General features: G+C 37.6%; 1 protein-coding gene across 1 annotated transcript; it reads right to left on the bottom strand.

Moving 5' to 3' along the window:
- Window positions 1-1,294: 1,294 nt before the first annotated feature.
- Window positions 1,295-15,090, bottom strand: slc6a1l (solute carrier family 6 member 1, like). The gene is made up of 15 exons (XM_085252712.1): window positions 14,533-15,090; window positions 12,204-12,548; window positions 11,969-12,100; window positions 11,163-11,263; window positions 9,780-9,889; window positions 9,537-9,669; window positions 7,126-7,260; window positions 6,938-7,041; window positions 6,718-6,842; window positions 5,787-5,899; window positions 5,515-5,646; window positions 5,099-5,201; window positions 4,709-4,809; window positions 3,314-3,481; window positions 1,295-2,837 (listed from the first exon to the last, which is right to left on the bottom strand). The coding sequence occupies exons 2-15, from the start codon at window positions 12,442-12,444 to the stop codon at window positions 2,742-2,744; spliced, it is 1,794 nt and encodes a 597-aa protein (XP_085108838.1). The 5' UTR covers window positions 12,445-12,548; window positions 14,533-15,090; the 3' UTR covers window positions 1,295-2,741.
- Window positions 15,091-22,129: the final 7,039 nt, after the last annotated feature.

The following is a 22,129-nucleotide window of genomic DNA, read 5'->3' as shown; positions in this document are numbered from 1 at the left end:
GAGTAGAACAGTGGTTGATATCACAGTGTGAAAACAGCAGCAAAATAGCAAGATATGTACATTGATTATGGGGGAGAGCAAAAAAGAGCCAACAGGAGTCAGCTGGTTTGTCAAACTTGCAACTACGCTCAACATGAGTGGGAGTGGGTAAGAATACCTCATTGTTTTTATACACCGAGAGACAGCAAAAGAAGACATTTTTATCATTATAAATTATTCTGTTTTTGTCACAAAAATTTTGATCTGAGTATATCTGTTGCAAATTTACAAACCACGTGGACTAGCATGTCCATGCATGGAAATACAGAAAATAAAGCAATGCTGTACTTTAAGTAACACCAGAAATCATGACTGGTGCCAGTGCTGGAGGTATTGCATCGTAGCACCTTCCTTAGTGTCACAGTGTAAAGAACTTTCAGGAATTGCTTAGCTGGGCAATACCGCAGCACATTGAACCTGCCGATGTGTAGCAAAGAATGTCTATTTGCATTTTCTCATTTCTATTTCAGAACACGAATCCGTGCAGGAGACAAAAGTAAAACACTGAAAAGTTGAGCTGGTCTTTTGTTTTGAATTAATGCCATGTTAAAAAGACACATTGGTGACATTTTTAGAAAAAAGTCATTTTAGGAGAAAAGGCAAATATAGTTGTAGTTACCTTAATAAAGTGATCAGAAGTTTACATATACTCCTCACAGGCATGGATATCATGGTAATATGGGGCTCAGACAGCATATTTAATATTCTTGAAAATAAAAGCTCTGTGCACAAATTTACATTTATTTTGGATTTTCTCTAAATCTGCTACCCTTTCACACTGCATGCTTTGGTAACCATCAACAAGCTATTTGACCAGTCATTTTGGTAGAATTGGTAGAGTTCATTTAAATGGATTCATTTCCTGGTATGAACCGAGCTTTTAAGCATAGTACAAACATTTTCAATAGGGTTGATGTTGGGGAATTGGGAAAGCCATTCCGGAATTTTGTCCTTGGTTGGTCAGTTTATCAAAGACATAACAATATGCTGCTAATGTTAGATAAACCTTGTTCCCAAACACCAGCTCTGACAAGTTATTCTCACTCTGAAATTTTGATTGTTATCAAGGAAATCATTTTTATTTAGGCAAAATTGAGAGATAAGAAGATAAAATCTATACACCCTGGAAATAAAGTCAAATTACAATAACATTGATGACTGTGAGGAGTATATGTAAAGTTTTGACCACAGCTGTATATACTGAAGTTACTGACTTCTAACTAGCTGATGAGAAATGAAGAATTGACATCCCAAGTGCCAATGGTATACATTTTATTAACATGAACACTGAAGCAATATCAGGGTATATCTTTAATACAGATCATAAAGTTGCAGTCCAAAGAAAACCTTGCTTCACTATATTCAGTCATTTTAAGTTTTACAAACATACTTAAGCATTACGTGTTTTTTTTATGTATTGATAAAATTAAGCTTAATGAAGCTTTTAAAAACCAAACAAAATTTTGGAGATGAAAAAAGTGTCTTTTCTTTTACTTTTCTTTTTTAAGATGCTTGGTTTTCACATTCACCTTATAAAACAGAGTTTGAAAACATTTATCATGAAAAGTTTCATAGTTTAAAAATACACTTAATACAAGCATAGACTGTTTATAAAATATGGATGTATCCAACCCACTAGTTTATTGACTTCCGCCTCTGCATTTTTGACATCACCCTATTTTACCATCTGTTTTACTCTAAATCTGACCATTATATACAAAATAAACACTATCTTGTATTAAGCAAGACATAGTGGTTAAAACCATAAACCCATTAGTAAAGTGTTTACTTGAATAACAGGGTAATGTTATAATAAAGATTAAACAATCAAACTTCTTCTGGCAACCAGAGTAGTCGCCCCCTGCTGGTCAGGTGAATGAATTTAAGTTTAAGGCACTTCCACATTGGCTTCACTTCTCAGTTCCTGGACCTACATCCACGTTTTATAGACAGTGCATAAATATAACAAAACAATTATATTTACAGTTCTCTAATATTTTAATCAAACTCTTCAATATACATACTTAACTTCAATATACATAATTAAAAACTAAAAACAGGTATTTCAAAACTGTGTTAACTGAAAAACAGCATATGGTAAATAACGTGTAGATTTCCTTATTTATTGTAAAGATTATCATGAGAAATATTACTTTTCATTTTAGGTCTTGGTCAGATAAATGTGACCTACAGACAACTGAAGCAATACTGTGTTGCTGAGAATAACTACATCACAGTAACTGGTTGGTTCTTTAAATGAAATATTGGGGTTCCCCATTAATAGAGTTTTATACTTGAAATCGAGTTTTACCAGTTTTAACAGTTCCATTTCGCAGTACAACAATATTCATTAAATTTGCAGTAACGTTATAAACAAAGGCCTTCATTGTGCTGCAATTTATGAAGAGCATGTGGATTTACATTCATGATGGTTTATTGTACATATGGGCTTTGTATACAGGTTTATTGTGACCTGTATCATTCACTTGCTTGCCATAACTTTTACTGAAACAATATCTATGTCAAAAATACTTATTCATCTTCTTTATTTACTTCAACTCAAGTTGAAGGATGGTTAGACACTGTAGTCCAGAGATTTGCTGCATCCATCCATCCATCCATCCATCCATCAAATTGTTAACTTCCAATATTAACTACATTAAGTCCTGGCAGACAGATTTATTTAGCTTGGACAATCAGGTTTAGACAGGTGCTTCACCCACGCTGTCTGTGTGTGTGAATTCATTCTGCCCTGATCGCCTTTCATCCTCCTGGGCAGTTGTCATCCTCCGCCAACGCTGGACATGTAAAAAAAAAAAAAAACTATTACATCACAATATGATTAAATGATTATGATTTGAACCCGGGTGAGAGTATTGGCTGAAATTGTACTCACATTCACACATGAATAATGTAAAAAGTTAACAAAATATGCTCTTTAGCCCGAAGTTAAATATCTCACAGGAATCAGCAGCAGAGACGTAAAGCTGCTTTGTAAATATTTACTGTCACAAGCAGTGCACGTCTTCAAAAATATACTTTCCTGCCTAAAACCAGAATAATAATGTCGGCCTTGAGCAAAAACCATCAATTCTGTTCTTCCTGAATAACTACAGTCTTTATAAGAGATGAACTTCAGCCTTCCAGGACTTTTTCCATTTTTAATCTTATGTGTTACCTGTATATTCTCTTTTCAACACTTTATTGCATAATTTTCTTTTAGCCTGAGATGATTAAAATCAGAATCTGAGAGAGTTGTGTAAGATGTTTGTACCTGTTTGATGCTGCCTTTGGTGCTGCAGAACATGTAGATAACATAGCCTGGGATGAGTACCATGGAGGACATTGCCATGAGCCAGCCAATCGCTTGGCCCCACAGGGGGTACACATACTTCCCCAAGGTGAGAGGAGTCATCTCAATGGCACTAAAGGTAAACACTCCCTACAAAATAAAATTATAATATTCATATATCAATATACTCCAGTGCAGTAATTATTCATAACCTGAGGGTCTAGATAAGCCAGGAAACTTGTGCTTAGCAGTTTTGTACAAACGTCTTGAGCCAAGACTTTGCTAGGAAAATGGGAGATGGTTGCAGGAGTTTATTCAACACGTGCAAACATACATAGATATACAGCAAATAAGGTAAAAAATAAAAATAAAAAATAGTCTAACGATGTAAAGGTAAGTATTTGGTGACTTTCTTTAAGTAGTCTTCAGGATTAGTTCTCAAGGACATTCAAAGCTCTTCTTTGGATGTTGGACGCCTTTTGTTTCGCTCCCTGTCAGGTGTAACTTTATTTTTTAATGAGTCAGTGTTAAATGTCTTAACAAGCAACAACAAAACTTGAATTCCTCTGAAAATGATCAGGTACAAGGACTGAACTGAAGAAGAGTGAAAATTAAAGCCACAATCCAAAACAGATGTTCAGAAAACATGGCTGCGCAACGGAAGCAAATATATGTAAGAAAAAAAAAACCAACAAAAGCACTTTTTTATATACAAGTTTACATTTTGAGATTAAACTTGAAATACTTTCAAAAGTGGCACTAAGGTCTAGCTCCTTAGATGTGAAATATATAGAAACAAGCATTGATTTTTGCACATACTGTAGATTGATTGGGTTTTGCATCATTAGACATAGCCGTGCTTTGAGCAAAATACTAGCATGCTAACCCACACAAAAATACCTGCTGAAATACCTCTGTTCACCAAGTACAATGTGTACTTTATTGACTTGCATGAGTTGGCATGCTAACAGTCCAGTCGAGGTTAATTGTCATTAGCTTTTCTTTTAGACCACATGCGACAACAGACAAACTATCCAACAGTGTTCCTGGTTAAAATAACATTCTGCTTATTCTTAGACAATCAGATTATCAAAGCATTGTCTAGTTTGCAATTTCTTCCAAATTTCCCTCAGTGTTCTTTTTCAATACAGGACTAACTTTGCAAGATTTCCCAAAGGACCTGACTGTCCATGAGGTCAAATACAAATTAGAATACAAATTAGATCAATTCTCTACCTAAGGCCAGTGCTTTAGCTTGATGGATCCCCAGATTTCCTGGCAGAAGAACGAAGCCTGACTGAAAATTACAAATTTAAAGAATTAAGCACCTCTAGGTGAAAGTCATAGAGGTCAAATCCATAATCAGTTTTCTCCTACCAAGCAAATTAGAGGTGTGAAGATCATCCAGCAAAGCTTCCACCAGCCACATGGCCGATAGCCGATCATGTCCTCGATGTTCTTATAAAATCTTTCAGCTCCTGTGGCATAAAGAGAGGAGGGCAAAGGGAGTGTTGGTGTTAATGAGGAGAGAGCGACTGCCAGAACAAAGCCATAATGGTGGGGGTGGGAAAGGGAAGCCAAGATGGCAGAGATTTATAGATGTGATTTCCTGTTGAACAGCTAAGTAGGAAATTTAAATGCTGGAGTCATTGTTACATTTCGTCCAGAATGACTCAAATTATTACCAATGTGGTTACATTTAATTTCAAGTTGTAATATTTGCTTTAATTCTTCTTTTTTTTAATGAAAAGAAAATGGATTTCCTACCATAAAACCAGGATATGGAAATGGTTTCAAAGAAGACGAGGAAGAGCAGACACATCCCACTGGCGGAGTAGTAATCAAACAGCTTGAACACATAGAGACCACCCTAGGAGATTTCAACACACATACAGGAACACGCATAACTACTTTAGAGACCAAATATTACCATCCCTCTCTTCATTGAATAAAATATGCATGATGAGAGTACACCGCAGGTTGTTGTGAGATCGTTTTGTCATTATGCATAATGCAAGAGCTCTTTTCCCTTGTGTCGGAAAAATGCGCAAGAGTTCACACGAGCTGGGTTTCAAGACCGTCCTCTTATAATATTAAACAGGTTTACACGCATTCTTTGGATGGTTAAAACCCTCTTTACTTTGTTCATTTTATAGTGACCTAATGCAGAGTTCATGCAGCACCTGCGTGATGTTAGAGAAGCCGACGATGAAGGAGATGAAGCAGACAATGAGGATGAAGACCTTCTTCCTCTTTCGCAAAACCATGGGATATTCATCCATCAGAGCTGTGATGAAGCCCTCTACTGTGCAGAACTAAAACACGATGACGTGAAGAATGTGGTTTGTTATTAAAAGAGAGCACCAGTATCTTAGTTTAGTTCATCTATAAACTTATAGCAATCACCAATTAATCAGTTGTAATATCTCTATTACAACATCTGGATTGATGGTACCTGACTGTCCAGGCCCAACATCATGAGCATGGAGAAGAACAGGATGGCCCATAGCGAGGACATGGGAAGCTGTGTGACTGCCTGAGGATACGCTAAAAATGCCAGCCCTGGACCTAAAAATTGCAAACGAGACAAATTATTAAAATTATAAATGCTTTAACTTATAACATTATATGAATTACTATATTAGATACACATCATTAATACCTATTTTGACCTCTTTTTGCCTTTAGAATTACTTTAATCCTTCCTGGCATAGATTCAATAAGGTTCTGGAAACATCCTCACAGATTTTGGTCCTTACTGACTTGATTGCATCAGACAGTTGGTACGGATTTGTTGATTGCACCAACTTGGACCAATCAACTGGATTGAGATCTGGTAACTACAGAGGTCATTTGAGATGGTGATTCAAACTTCATAACATGGCACATAATCCTGTTGCAAGCAGCCATCAGAAGACGGCTGAGGTCATAAATAGATGGAAATGGTCAGAAACAGTACTCAGGAAGGCTGTGCCGTTTAAACATGCTCAGCTGGACTAAGGTGTTACTAAGAGACCTAATGTGTGCCAAGAAAATATTACAAATAGCATTTATCTGGAACTGTTGATGCAAAGCACGATGAATCTGTGCTTTCATGTTGTTTATGCTAAATTCTGACCCTACCATCTGATTAGTGAGAATAATTATTTTAAACCTGCACATAGTAGCAATTCGTGCTTAATTTAGTAAAACCACATCAAATATTTTTCTCTCTTTGACCACCGATGGCCTGTGTCTGTATGCAATATTATATTATTATTTTTAAAATGTTTTTTAGTTTCAAACTTCATAATGCTTCTAATATGTACATTAAAAATATTTAATCCAGAAGTAATCAAATCTGAATAATGAACAATTTCTTATAAGTTATAAAATATGACTTTCACCTGATGCTGCCAGTTCGTGCACGGGTTTCTTCGTGATGTAGGACATAAAGCCTACGATGGAGAAGATGACAAATCCAGCAAACATGCTGGTGCAAGAGTTGATGCAGCATACTATGATTGCATCCCTGAGAAAACATCAGTCAGAGAAGAAAAGAGCATCACTGTCTGTGCATCGTCTACAAAAGAGGATTCTACAACACTTTGGATTTCCTGCTCCTACTTGTAGACATCGTTGTTGTAAGAGTTGTAGCTTCCCAATGCGATGAGCGATCCCAGGCCCAGTCCGTATGAAAAGAAGATTTGAGTTGCTGCATCCAGCCACACCTGTGAGACAACATAGTGTAATTACTGGTGTTTGTTTGTTAAGACGCGTGGGTGATTAGATGAGGATTTGTGCAAACTATGAACCTCAGATCTGACGAGCTTATTGAAGTCTGGAGTAATGTAGAAGAGAATCCCATCTATGGCTCCAGGGAGTGTGACCCCCCTGAAGAACAGGATGAACAGCATGAAGTAGGGATAGGTAGCTGAGAAATACACTACCTGAAAGACAGAATGATTTATTTTTAATTATTTAAATGAAAGAGAATTAAAAATGTTGAAAAGTCCAAAACATTTTATAGGACTGAGTATGCTGTTTGCATATTTTTAAACACATTTCTGTTAAGATATTGAGATGGATTTGCTTTTCAAATTATCAAAATTGCAAACATGCTATTTGCTCTAAATAATTACATCAAAAGAGATGCAAAACAGTGTACAGAAAAGGGAACTACTGAAATATTTCCATCATTTCTCTTTGCCAAAAGATCTGTAGGATGTGTCCCATAGTTCTTGTGCATGATGATTATCCTTAATTGGTAATGTCCATCAAGGCCAGGGCCTTTGGGAAATTCATTTTTCTCACTGCTCTCAGATGCCGCACATTAAAATCCAATTATCCCTGGCGGTGAATGTGTAAATGTGTTTCTGCTCATATACTTTACTTGCGGTAATTTGAAATCCCAGGTAGTAGGCAAAGTGAAGATTTTTCTATCACCTCTAAATTGTCCAGCAGTAGTCAAATCTTGCATTTTGAAGCTATTTCTATTTCAATTTGAATAAAATGGTAAAAGAGAGATTGGATGTGCACAGAAAAATGACAGCGGATGCAAACATCTGAAACTGGAAGAAAATACTGTCTCTCAGTTCTTAGGTTTAAGATATCAGGACATCCTAAACAATGATTTGGTTCTTAGCAGGTTCTATATTAAATGCAATTTAATATATCATTATTTATTTAACAAAAACTAAACCAAAATGCAGAAGCAGTGTGTGAAAAACAGTGCACCCAGTGATTCAGTAGCTCATAGAGATGTCTTTAGCAGAAATAACATGAAGTGATGGTTTTCTGTATGACTTTTCAGTCTCTCAGATCATTGTGAAGGAATTTTCTCCCAGCTCTCTTAAAGTCTCTTCAATCAGGTTGAAGTCTGGACTTTGACTTGGGCACTGAATTACCTTGATTTCTTTACATCAAACATCCTGTTGTAAATATGCTGCTGTGCTCGGGATCAACTACTCCGTTTTCGACTAACCTTTAGCTATCATATGGTTTTGCATTTGATGCTAGAGTATTTTGCTATACAAATGAGTTCACGGTCAACTCAAAATGTAGGTGCAACCTTCCACTACTGTCCTCGACAGCTGGTATGAGGTGTTTGTGCTGATATGCTTGTTTGGTTTTTGCCAAGCATGGCACTGGGTATTGTGGCCAAACATCTCCACACTGGTCTCATCTGTTCCAGAAATCCTGTAGTTTGTTTAGATGTAACTAAGCCGTACTGCCATAACTCTTTCAGTCATTTATTCTAATTGTACTGTTATGAATTTTAACATTTAAAATGTTAACTAAGGCTAAAATGTAGCTCTTGGTTTTTTATGCAGTTTGTCTGCAATTGCACCATCTGACCTTGGGTTGAATTTGCTCCTGGGAAGACTGGCAACTGTCTTGAATGTTTTGCACTCATGAAAAAGCTTGCACAAACTTGCTGATGATTAATCAGTTGAATGTGATTAGCAGCACCTGGCTTCTACTTACCCTCTTAATTCCTATGGAGAGAGTGAGTGAGGGTGCACTTTTTCACACACAGCTTCTGCATCATTATATAATATAAAATAAAAATGGCATAAATAATGACACTTTGTAATATATGCAGCATTGTTGTTCCTTTTAAGTTTTATTAAAATAATTTTATGATGTGCCACGGACCAGGTTAGCTTTTATATTCAGATACATAAAACTTTAGTAATGAAAGAGGGTGCACTCAAACAGAGAGATGATTTAAGAGAAGAGTCAGGAAATCATGAAAGATTTAAATACATTTAAACAAAAACTGAAAATTAAACATAATTTTCAGCTGATCGGTGCTTCAGTCAGATAAGAAAAAAATGAAGATTTTTTTGTTATTTCCATGCCACTGTTTGCATCTGACTCTCAAATATGCTGAACGCACCAACTTTATAGCCTGCTGCAGCTAGTAGTCCTAAAAAAAATACAAATGTTCAACTTTTAATATCTCTGAATTCATGTTTCCTTTTATTAGGTTTCACCCACTTACTCGGGCAACAACCACAACATGAGGTTTACATCATGAAAAGCTCAACGTCTGGTCATGTTTTCATGATTAAAGCTTTAATATTAAGGGAGTGGGAGGCAGAAAGAGGTGCTGATAAAAATACTGGCCAGTGTAAACCGAGTGGTCTGAGACTGATGAAAACACAAAGCCTAAACAACACAAAAGAAGAGAATTAACAGAAACGGGGGCAGAGAGACTCACCTTTCCCGTCCATTCAACTCCTTTCCAGATTGAGAAGTAGACAAGAACCCACGCCAGCCCAAGAGTGCCCACTAAGGGCCAGCGTAGCTCTCCTGGTTCCTCCAGGCCATTAGACAGCTGGTGCATGTTACGCCTTCAGAAACACACACAGGCATTCTTTGAATCCAGACGGAGATAAGCACCAAGAGCTTCCAGATATACCTCTCTATACATTCTCGTGCAGAATATCTCATATTAACTTACTCCCAAAACTCGGTGACAGCGCTGGTCAAGTTGGTGGTGTCTGTCAGACTGTAGTTGGAAAAACATTTTTCCGTGTTCCAGGGGTTATCACAGCTTTGCCAAGGCAGCTCCTGCATACACAGCATACAGTATGCATGAACAAAAACAGGTTCTAGGAGGAAAAATCATCAAAACTGCAAACCACAAAGACTTTCCCAAACAAAAGAAACAACGACAGAGACAGAAAGGCAAACCACCCAACAGTGAAAATGACATTTAATGAACTCAGTCTGTTTTTGACCTTCAGCTAAAAACACTGAACAACAATGACAACCCTTTTTTTCCTGCTTCGTAGTTTTCCCAGTACAAGAAACTTATGCCTGCAAAGTCTTTACATTTCTGCCATCGGGCTTCTTAAAGGCAGCCAGTCATGCAGAGAAATACCAAAGCAGAATGATAATGCAGAGAAAGAAAACCACTGCACACTGAGAAAGATGGTAAACAAATCCTAAATAACCTTACTTATGGACGAGGTGGCAAAAGTATGTCTGGAAAATGGGATAAAAGAAAACTGAGTCCAACATACTATAAGATTAGTATAAATTAGCAGGTTTCGTATTGGACCTACATCAACTTTTAAATTTTTATTTTTTTTTTATCTTTTCTTATTTTAATAAGTTTTACAGCTTTTTCTGCTGATGAAGACCAACAACCCTAATTCCAAAAGAGTTGGGGGACTGTGTAAAATGTAACTAAAACAGAAATAAAATCTCGTAAATCATATTTTGTTTTTATTTTGCTCATCGTTATGGGAGTTTATGTTGTACTGTAACCTGCATATATCCTTTAGCACTGACAGTGCCTTTGTAGCAAGCTCCCTATTCCTAATTGGCTTTGGCAAAATCAGCCCAGTCCAAAAGCCTGGCAAGATGCGTGCTTAGGAACTGAGTGCTAATAACAAGCCAGATGGTCCCTCTACTCGTTAGTGCGGAGGATGTTGCGTCTATGACATAATGATGCCGGTTTTTAATGCTGTGCTTCCTGAAGGCACAAAGCTAACATGTACTCATGCTGATTTTTGATCTTATCTCTTGCACACAGAGATTTCTCCAGATTCTGTGAATCTTTTGATGATATTATGGACTAAAGACAATGAGATATTCAAAGTCTTGACTGTTTTATATTGAGGAATTTTGTTCTAAAATTGTTCCAAAATTTGTAGACTGTGCTCACTTGATACCAAATAGACAAAGTCAATGACAAAGATAGTTCTTGAAGACTAATGAAGTTGCTACATAAATGCTGGATTCAAATACAAGCACAGGTTGACTCAACTTAGCATGTATGACAGTGTTTACAACTTCTTTTCTGTGTTGCAGGTTTGCTACTGATTATGTAACATACCGAACCAAAAGAGTTGAATAAGTAGTAGAGCGCCCAAGCAATGATGATAATGTAGTAGATGTTGAGCCAGAAGGACAAAACAACTGCAGCCAGACCAACTCCTGAAGCGAGAACAAGTGTCAGTGTTGCACAATACAATGTTTTACAGGTCAGCTAACATGCAAGGTTGTATGTAATGAAAAGAAAGGAAGAGGGGAAAGATACACAAGTTACTAACTAATTTTAAAAATGATGTTGCGTGACAGAGAAAAACTAACATGGTCATCATCATCTTTATTATTGGCAGAGTTGTCATTGTGCTGTTTCTAATGCTCAGTTGCTTTTGGCTTTGCATCACGCTCACTGGCATTGTTGCTGTCTCTGCTGCCTGAGGATCTGCAATGATGTGCTTCACTCGAGTTATTTTAGTGTCGGGGCAATGGTGTTATTGCTATCCCCAAACAGGAGAGCATTTAGCAAGATGTCAAAAATAATTGTGGATAACAACAACAACAACAACAACAACAACAACAACAACAATAATAATAATAATAATAATAATAATAATAATAATAATAATAATAATAATAATGATAGTAATAATAATAATAATAATATGGAAAGGAGCAGGAAAGAATAAGACACTGGAAGTTCCTGTACAGGTAATTAAGGTCTCACAGAATGGGAACAAGTTCAGTCACTAAAATAACGCCGATTTCTGATGTATATAGCTTTCACGATGCTCATAATCCTTACTCGGAATATACATGGGTGAATTCTAAATGTACACAATGAAATGTAAATCCATATTTTTCTTTATACATTACCCTTCATCATAGGGATTAGTCTCCACACCCCAAGTCCTCCAACTGAAGTGAACTGTCCCAGAGCTGTTTCCAGGAAGAAAAGCGGTATCCCAGCAAAGACCAGTGTCATAAAGTATGGGATCAGGAAGGCCCCTGATACAAACACATCAAACAGACAAACAAAATATATTTGGTAAGATCTTGTATACAGGAATTAGAAAAACTCTGAAGTTCTAATAAATTGCATAGCTCTTACCTCCACCATTTTTGCCACACAAATAGGGAAACCTCCACACATTTCCTAAACCGATGGCATATCCAACACATGAGAGGAGGAAATCAAACTTGCCCTTCCAGCTTCCCCTGTCAGGAGGCTCTTCCACATTCTTCTTATTATCTGCAGGGGGCGCCACACGATCCAGCTCCTCAAAGGGAACTGCTTGTTTGACCTCTGAAGGGGAGTTCAAGTCCACTGTACTTTGCCCAGTCTTCCCCATTATGGGACCACTGTGGACCAATGGGGTCAGAAAGCCACCTTTCTGTAGTGTCTCTGCGGTTGAGTGCCTCACACTGCGTTTGGATTCAGGATAATGCGCTGACACTGGACGCATGTAAAGTTTGAAAATGAAAGTAGAGAAGAAGAAGTTTGTTGCTGTTGTTATTATTTAATACAAATATTTGTGGCTTTGTGGTGCATATATTTTAGTGGAGGGAAATACCACTCAATTCACAATTTATTGCCACTGAAACAGTTTTATAGTCTTTTAGAGCCCTTTTATGAACTTGGGAAACTGCCTCTGAAAACTAAAGCTAATGGCTGTCACATAAATTACTGAGAAACATCTGTAGTTCCAGAAAATATGAATTCGAAAAAAGGACAAAAACCAAACCCGGCATTCTTAGAAGGATCGAGGCTCACAGAGGCCTTCTGTAGACGGACAGCAGACTTGCTTTGCTTTAACTTTAACCCATAGATCCCTAGGAGTAGTAGTAGTAGTAGGAACATTTAATTGCTAAAACTAATTTTTCTCTTCAGGAATGCAAATAAATAACTGTAATTTCACATCCTAAACCAAAAAAAAGTGCTTTACTTTCTTCTGCCTTTTTATAAAATAGCACATTTGAGAATTCACAGATAACAACAATAATTATATTTTAGCATTAAAACTAACATTTTGTGATTTTGCACATACCAGTGGGTTAGTCATTGCAGAAACACAAATAAATATATAGTTTACCAATAATGTAAATTTATGGCAGCTTAAGGATAAATCTTACCCTGGGTGGTGGTCTAATACATTTGCAATAAATAAATAACTGAAGCACCCAATAATATATAATAGATTAAATATTAAAATGTATATTAAAATAACTTGCACAAGCATAATTTTTAAAGAGTTTGATCTAGGTGCTATACTTGGGTATACCAACTCAAGCCACAAAAAAGCACCCAGATGACTGAACTACATGTTCTTATCACTACCAACAAACCTGCTGCACCTTTCTTTCTAGTCCACCACAGTCAAGTTCACGTTGGGTCACCGAAATACCAAAATGATGACAATTTCAAGAAATTCCTACTGTTATCTACACCTGCCGGTGCTGGTCACACATTGTCTGCCCAAAGAATATTACCTCCTTTTTTTGATAGAGTGGTAATAATTTTTCATTTACTGGCTGTGGAATGATCTCTTCATGCCTGAATAGCATTTTATGGTAAGGTTAATCTAAGCACTGGGTGTAAGTTGTTTCATGCTTGCAAATATTGATTGGCCCAGAAAATGTCCAAATTGTTTTATGCCAATTGCTGGAGGTTATTAACATTACAGCACTGTTTAATGGTATATTTCCTGGAAAAACAAGACATTCTCTGCTCAACTCTGATTTGTTTCTTCCAGGTCATTTTACTGTAGTTCCTCAGTGATGTGACACTGGTTATTGGAGTTAATGTTTTCTGTCTTTTTCATAGTACTTTAACTAACATAATGGAAAGCCATAGTTCATAGGTGCCTCATTTATATTCTAGCCTTTGATGATGTTGAGGAAACCTTTCGTAAACATGTACTAAATATCATAAAAGTACACGTAGTGACATGTTCAGATTAAAAAACAAGCAGTTGGGTCTTTTAAAAATTAAAACAAGCAAAATGTTATATAATCAATATGGATACAAAAAATATTCATGCTGTGAAATGTACCATGTTCCACACTATGTAATTTAATCAGATTTCAGTGGGCAGAACACCATGAAATGATCAGATATTCACTTTCAACTAGTTGTCTAGGTGAGAACAAGTGTTTTTTCAGAGGCAAAGGAATAATATAAAAATATCAGACATTCCCTTTGAGGATGTTATCCATTTAATCTCAAAGATTTTTTGTTCTTTTTTTTTTTTTGACAGTACAGGCCTTTTAGATGCCAGCTTCTTTGGTGTGCATTAGCACAAAGGTTTAGCATTTCCCAGCAGCTACAAAATCAGCCATTAAAAAAGTGCAGTTTAGCTTGTTTATCTTGCCATTTTCATGACTCAGTGACAAACGGTGAAAAACAAAGTATGAAAGAGAGGGAATGAATCCCGTCCTACCTACGAGATTTCCACGTCCTTTGTCAGGTCATCAGCTTCAGTGTGCCACACTTGCGGTCTTAAAGTTCTGAAACTTCAGTTCAACATCCAAAAGGATCAAGTTGAAAAGCTTCAAACCAATCCTCCATGCCCTGTGTCTGAAAATCCAAATTGTTCTTTCCTGTGTGCTGTCTGTTGGAGGACTTGCAGCTGGTATCGAGTGGTTGATAATAAAGTTCGACCTGTGTGTCTACTTTGATTACTGTTCACTTCTGACTAGTGAGGCCCCGTGGCCATGGGGGATACAGTATGTCAATTGCCTAGCTCTGGTGGGGAACTCTAGCAGCAGCAGCAGCAGCAGCAGAGTGTGTGTTTGTGCATTATGCATATGTGTTTATTATGATGGCCAAGGTCAGCTCTTGCCAGCGCCGTTACCATGGTATTTCCCAACAGAGAAGTGCCTGATCAGTGAAAGAGCTCATGGAGTTTTGGAAAATGAATCCAGCAATGGCTGCTGGCAGAGACCCTGGAAAAGTATGATCACAAATGTGGTCATGCCAGTATCAGACTCTGACCACACTGATGCAGAAAGTGACCTAATATCCATCTGCAATGTCCTCGCTTGAAGGGGTTACAGGACACAGGGGGTGTATAAAATCAGTTTCATTTCTGCAGCCAGTTTGAAAAATGACCATTGTTACTTTATAGGATAACCAAAAGGGACGTGTGTATGAAAATACACAACATCACATGCTTGCTGCTTCAGTAAAACATGGCAGTAAAACAATTTTTGAGTGTATCTTTAAGTAAAGCAGCAACCCAAGGCACGTTCACAAATTCACATTCTGCTATTAAAGCTCATCCTCACAATGAATCTTAAATAAACCGCTTACAAGCACAAGTAGAGAGTCATAAAATTGGTAATGATATATATTAAGGTCAGCTGCTCATTCCAGCAAGAGCGTGTCACATTGTGAGTCTTCTTTAAATACATATAAATGAGACTCTTTTCATGCTTTTTAGGATCTACTACCTATACTGCCTTGTTCTTATTGGAAAAGGAAGTCCACAAAAGTGCACAAAAAGGCTACAATAATGATCGAGTGATGTTATCCACACTGTATTTTTAATTACTCAAGTGACAGTAAAACATTGTTGCCGTTATTAATAATGGAATTAGATAAGAGACGTGAATTTCTTGTTTCTCCTGGCAGGTAACCTCCTGGCTTTAATATCTGGTCCAGATATTCTATCACCAGCCAATTACAGTGACTAATGAACATTCCCACAATGCCCAATGGTTTGCTGGTGGATCAGGATCGCTGATAGACTCAGGGTTTCAAAAGTGAGAGATTAGATCATATTAAGCCTTAATTACACCCATAGTGAGTTGTTCCCATCAAGAACAGATTCAGCGTAATCTCCGCTGTGGTTTATTGCCCATGTGGACCCACATGATCATAACTGGGTGGATTGGAGTTGTCAAAGCTGGTTTTCATCAATCTGTTTACAACGTCCCCATGATCAGTGCAGCCTGATTATAATTCCAGGGCATTTATTGCCAAAGATAATTGAGAGCGATTGTGTAGACAACAGAGGCTGAATATCAAAATAAGTGAATACATTTTTAAAAGGGCTTGTTGTTAGGATTATTTTACAATTTGATTAATTTTAGACTCACTTTTTCATAATAAAATAAATGTCAGCATTCTTTTTAAATGACACAATGAGGAAAAGGGCAGAGAAGGTTGCAAAACACAGAGGAAACACTTCATAATCATAAAGGGAGAAGTTAACGTTTTGCAGAGATTATCACGCTGCCTAAAAGTACAGTTTATCACCATGAAAGTGCCGCAGTGGTCCTTGTCAGCTTTCTGAAACACAAGTACAAATGCAGTTCAGAGCAGTAGTCTTATAGCTGCTGTTGAGCATCTTCAAATATTTATGCGTTTTATTTACATTATGGGAAATCTATAATCTTTTAACAGCAGCCATATCGAGTAGGGTACTTTAGACATTTGCTGACTCTGCATGTTTAGATAAACTTCAATGGTAAAGTCATTTGTATGTATGAGCACTGCTCCTGTCACCACTTAATGAGTGCCCGTAGCGACAAACTGTTTCTCAAAAAGCTGATAAATGGCTCATATACAATTCAAAAATAAATCATGTGTGCTGTTTCAAAAAAAGTTAAACTCTGTAAATTGGAAACTTTCTTTAGAGAGCATTCTGTTGCAGTAAATCCTGTGGGGTCAATAGATAAGGGATGTTTGATTTATTCTGTTTAAGTGGTTGTCTCTGTGATGACTCAGCATTATTTCATTGCAGGAAAGTAAAGCAAAGTAATGACTCACACATAACAAACCTGAGAAATCAGGCCTTTGGAAACAAAGTTCCCAGCTTTGGTTCATAGTGAAATATCAGAATTAGTTCACTTTGAAATGAAACTCTAATGGACGCATGGATTGGTGCTGATTATAAATCCAAGTGGTGCCATCATGTATCCTTTGAAGTTCAGGAAAAGAAGGCTGCATTTGAAGGAGTCTTTGAAATGGAACATCACCTTCATCACCCCCACTATGATGCGGTCAATCTCGAAGGCTACGGGTTAAAATCATTTTTGTGTAAAAAGTACATTCATGACCATACTCCAGTAAAACTAAGTTTATTTATATTTATTTCAATTACTTTAGGGGTTTTGTGCTAACTAGCATACGTTGGCATGTCAGCATGCGGGACTAGTTAACAGTGAAGCTAAGCACATTCCCGTTTGCTTCAGCTGTACCTTGAGCTGTGTGCTAATTAGCACATGCTACATTATTTATGTGATTACTGTCCAGTTTAAGGAGGGACACTCAAATGTTGTGCATAGTGTTACTCACTGGTTTGTGCAATATCATTAAAAATATGCTTTTCAGCATCACTCTGAGATTGTTCTCTTCCCTTTTCTCTCACCCCCAACCAGTCACAGCAGATAGTTGCCCCTCCCTGCCTGATTCTGCCTGAGGTTTCTTCTTGTTAAAGGAGTTTATTTATTTATTTATTTTTTAAAGAAGAAAGTTTTTTCTTCACTGTCACTAACTTCTTGCTCATAGGGCACCATTTGATATTTGGGTTTTCTTTGTAATATTGCAGGGTCTTTATCTTATAATATAAAGCACCTTGAGGTGACTGCTGTTGTGAATTGGAGCAATATAATTAAAACTGAATTGAATTGAATATATTACTTATTATTATATATGTATTATATATTACAATTTACTGTTAGTAAATGGCAGTGGTATATGTATTCCATTTGTATTACATTACATCATTGCTTGGTGTCAAATAACAACACATTATACATTACTCACATCCACATATTAGCACATATTCTATCCTAATAAAAGGCATGTTAACAAAAACCAACGGCAAAGTTAGTGAAGTAAAATAAGCCCCAATAAAAGTGTTCAAAATAGTAATAAGACAATCTATATACAGTTTATCCTTTCATATTTTTTGTATGCAGCACGAGGCAATTTCAACCACTGCAACTCAAGTGCTGAACCATTATATCATCAAAGTAGTAGATTTGCATGTTTCAGTTCAGCTCAGTTATATGAAAAACATTTCTCAATAACAGTTTAAGGGGAAAAAATGCTGTCTTTGAGGCCTCCTTGCAATCTGCCTTTAATTCTCAGCACGTGCCGTGGTCTGTGAATCGATGCGGGGGTTATTATAAAGCAAGGAACACCCAGAGGCGATTGGCATGCATAGATGGGAGGCTAATATTACTAACATTTTCATCCAGAATTGCAGCAAGACGATGCATGGCGCATAAATTTCCACGGGTTAAGGACAAACGCTGGGCAAGGTGCACATCAGAGAGAGCATGATTGTGTTAATGAGAAGGAAAGGGTGAAAAGATGAAAGTTGAGCGAGCTAGGGGCAGAGCAATCTCTGCGACGAAAGAGGAGAAAAGGTATAGATACGAGTTGGGAGGCAGAGTGAAAAGATAGTGAGATAAAAATGGAAAAGCTGATATATTGCAGCCGTGCCTGGTAGATAAGAGGAGAGTGAGATGAAAAGATACAAAGAAAAGAGAAAATGACTGTAAGACACAGAGGAAGAGCCTTCCATTCCTGGAGTCAGGAAGAAAAACTGTGTGAAAGAGAACTTCAGATAAGAGAAGTGAAGGAGGCCAATGACACGTCTGCATTTACAGTTTTCTTGATGCCAGAATGCAGTACAGTTTCACAGTCCTCACTAAAAAGTGTGTTGTCCCCCATGGAGATATATCACAGCCTCATTTTAATTTTATTCCTCCATTACAGCGTAGTCATTTTTATCTTTGTAAGTGTCTCAAATGCTTTTGACCTTGCATTACTGATCATCATGTACCATATAAGCCCTAAAGAAGTAAAGAGCCTTAAAAACCTCAGCTCATTCTGTTAGAAATCTACCACCGTGATGCATGATGTGTGGCCTTTATCTTGAGAATGATAGCCAGAGATTATTTTCATTCTTTCTTTCTGTCTTTTTTTTCTGAACAAAGCTAGCAATCAACAGCATCATTAAACATCAGTGAAGATACACTGGCAGAGAGTGACAGCTATAAATGTGACACATAATGATGCATGTGCAACTGAAAAAGTCATTCATCTCGAAAATGTCATGTGTATTTAGAAGGAAGCGTTTTAGATCCATCTACTGATTTTCTCGTGGCTACCTCCACCCGGGGTCTATTCCGGGTAGGACATGCCTCATTCAGGAGGGGCCTAGGAGACATCTATTCAGGTGGCCGAACCAATGTTGAGGAGTAGTGGCTGTACTCTGAGCCCCTCTCAAACGGCGGAGCTCCTCACCCTATTGTAAGACTGAGCCCAGCTAGCTTTCAGAGGAAGCTTATTACCACTGGTTGTATCCGCAATCTCATTCTTTTCGGTCACTACTCATGCCCATAGATGAGAGTAGGTGAAGATAGGTAAGAGTGATTCAGAAAAACCCTATGAAGAAGGTTTTTTTTGAAGATGCTCAAGACATTTCATCAGCAGATGCAGGAACAGATCCTCCTGGAAATGAAAGGATCTATTCAGCCAGCACACACTGTTTGCCACCCTCCGCTTGGGCAGGAGGCTGCAATGCATCAAGAGCATACCCACCAGACGGAGGACTGTAAGACTGTTAAACTGTAGTGATCCTCTGTAACCTCTGTTGCCCCCAGCCACAAATAACATTTACACTATCCACTGCATACAACTCTGATGCTTGGAAACGGCCTTTCCTTTCTTATTTGATTTTTGTATTTACATTAGTCGTTTTCTTTTTCATACTACACTATAACTATTGTTGTTTTTGTATATATATATTTCTCTTGATGTGTGTTGTGGTTGTTGTCCTTAACCAGTAATTTTGTTTCACTTCATGTGAATAAATCTGGTGGAATAACAATAAAACGCATGAATCCTAGAAGTTGCATGAGGGGTGGCCGTACCTCAGTCGGCCCCAAAGATCGGCATGAGCCGGTCGTTCCAGGGACCCACTATGCAGAGGAGGAGTGGTCGTTTGAGGCCCTTGCAGGAGCAGCCAATCCCCAGTTGCTAAATTCTGTAGAGTTAGAAACAAAACTTTTTTTTTAACAGTCAGTTTTGTGTTTTAAACTTTGTCAATTTCAGCTAAGCAAGCAACATGCCTTATAAAAAGACTTTAAGGCTATCACCAAAACCAAAGTAGCGCAAAGCTATTCAATTCAATCAATTATGAAATCAATCTATTCTATTTTGTTTCATCAGGCTAATTATATGCAATTAAAACACACGGATGTTATATTAATAATTAACCTACAACGATTCTTTCCCATGCTAGTAATGTTATTAGTAATGTTGCAGATGTTGTTGCAATGAAGTTCAGTAAAGAAGATCTGTTAATTCACATTTACCTTTATTCCTGCTGCGCTTTTCTTACACTCATTAGCTCTTTCACAGTGTCACACTCCCCTCATTACTAATTTCATCCTCACTACTCTGATCCAAAGATGATCTTCCCAGAGCTAAACTTTCTCCGATCCCTGTTTTTTAAAACTCATTACTATTCTGTCATTCTTACTTTCAGACCATCATTCGTGAAACCTTTCTCCTCCTTTCCATCTTCACCTTATCCTGGATGTTCAGAGAGTCTCGTCCAAAGTCTCCATCATCAGTCAGCTTGGAGTGTAGATACTCCAGGGTCCTGTCCTATTTCCTTTCTTCAGCTATGTAGCAGTCTGATGGCCAAAATACTTTTATTACTCCAACTCTGCTTTCAAATGATGTCTCCTTGCCGAAGTACTTTCCTTGGCTATAAAGAGATAAAAACTCAAAATTATTGACCTTTTGGAGATGCTCTTAGCCATATATGACGCGAACTACTCGTTAATCTGTGATTATTTCATAAAATGGATTTACAATCTCTGTCTTAAGATGCTTCTTGGAAAGGGGCCCAGGACCGGACAGAGGCCAATGGTTCTTTTAAAGGGGTCTGAAACTAACACTTACATGGAGGCTATCTTGACAGGATGAACCACTTAAGACAGAGCTGCTTTTAAAATCCTGTACACAGTGCTGCGCAAAAGTCTTAAGCCATCCTTTATTCCTTTAGATTTTGCTAGGAAAATGGGAAATAGGTGCAGGAATTTTCTCAGGAAATCTTACAGGTGCATTCCACTTGAAAATCATTTTTTTTTAAACTTGGTTCCCTTTCATTTTATGAAATTTGGAAACGAGTTTTCGTTTTAGTTGTCAACATTTATCAATCAGCAAGAAAGAAAAGTCCAATGGGAAATGTTTTTGGAGCTTGATTCATACACTGAATTAACGTCCTTCTAGTTCTGTCCTGTATATAATGTTATGGAAATAGGGAACTATGTTTCTGAGGCAGAGATTCGCTTTGGTTAAAGGGTGTTTTAAAGTGTGACATGTTTCCATATCATCTGTTAAAGACCTCCCAGCCTTTTACCTTGTTGATTTTGTATTTGTTTTGACATGTGTGTGCGAGCGTGTGTGTGTGTGTGTTTGAAGGGCGAGGGGTGGGGGTGTAGGGGGTATGATCTGGTCATTTCTTGGCACCCATGGCATGGGATTTAGGTTTTCCATTACAGTGGCTCTGGCTCAGTGTCACAGTGGGGTAGTGGCTTATTATGTAAAGCCCTGTGGGTGGATGATCTAATTATAAATGCAGGAAGTCCTGCACACTTGCAAACCTATAGTTCTATATTCGGCCTCAGGGATCCTCTGCTTCTAATATAAGCACAGATCTGTCAATATACAGTGCATTGATAAAAATATGGAACAATCATCTACAAGATTAGAACCACCGAGAGGCAACAATAAGAGCAAGGCACATATTAGAGAACAAGTTGCAATGTTCTTGGAAGAAATGCAAAGAAAAGCCTTGGTCAGAATACAGTCCATGTGTGAGTGGTCTGGGTGATGAGGGTTGCTCAGACCATGGCTGAAACTGCTGAGGTGAGTGGGCAAGGGTGGGGTGTGAGGAGGTAGTATTTACTGACAGTCTAAATGTCAAACAGTGGAAGAAGCTGTTTGTAGTCTGGAGACGTGAGACCTGATTTGCCTGAGGCGCCGACCAGAGGGGAACGGACCAA

Source organism: Mchenga conophoros, linkage group LG17, assembly GCF_057382185.1.
Source record: "Mchenga conophoros isolate Kocher_MC1m ecotype Shallow Benthic linkage group LG17, M_conophoros_male_GT1.1, whole genome shotgun sequence".
Lineage (NCBI taxonomy): Eukaryota > Metazoa > Chordata > Actinopteri > Cichliformes > Cichlidae > Mchenga > Mchenga conophoros.
The sequence above is the reverse complement of the archived record's forward strand: the minus strand, read 5'-3'. Positions and strand labels throughout refer to the sequence as shown.

Coding starts and splice junctions, on each gene's coding strand:
- slc6a1l (XM_085252712.1), bottom strand. CDS start 12,444: ATGGGGAAGACTGGGCAAAGTACAGTGGACTTGAACTCCCCTTCAGAG. Junction 12,101..12,203: donor GTGTGGCAAAAATGGTGGAG/GTAAGAGCTATG, acceptor TGTTTGTATCAG/GGGCCTTCCTGATCCCATAC. Junction 11,264..11,968: donor ACTAATCCCTATGATGAAGG/GTAATGTATAAA, acceptor TTCTCGCTTCAG/GAGTTGGTCTGGCTGCAGTT.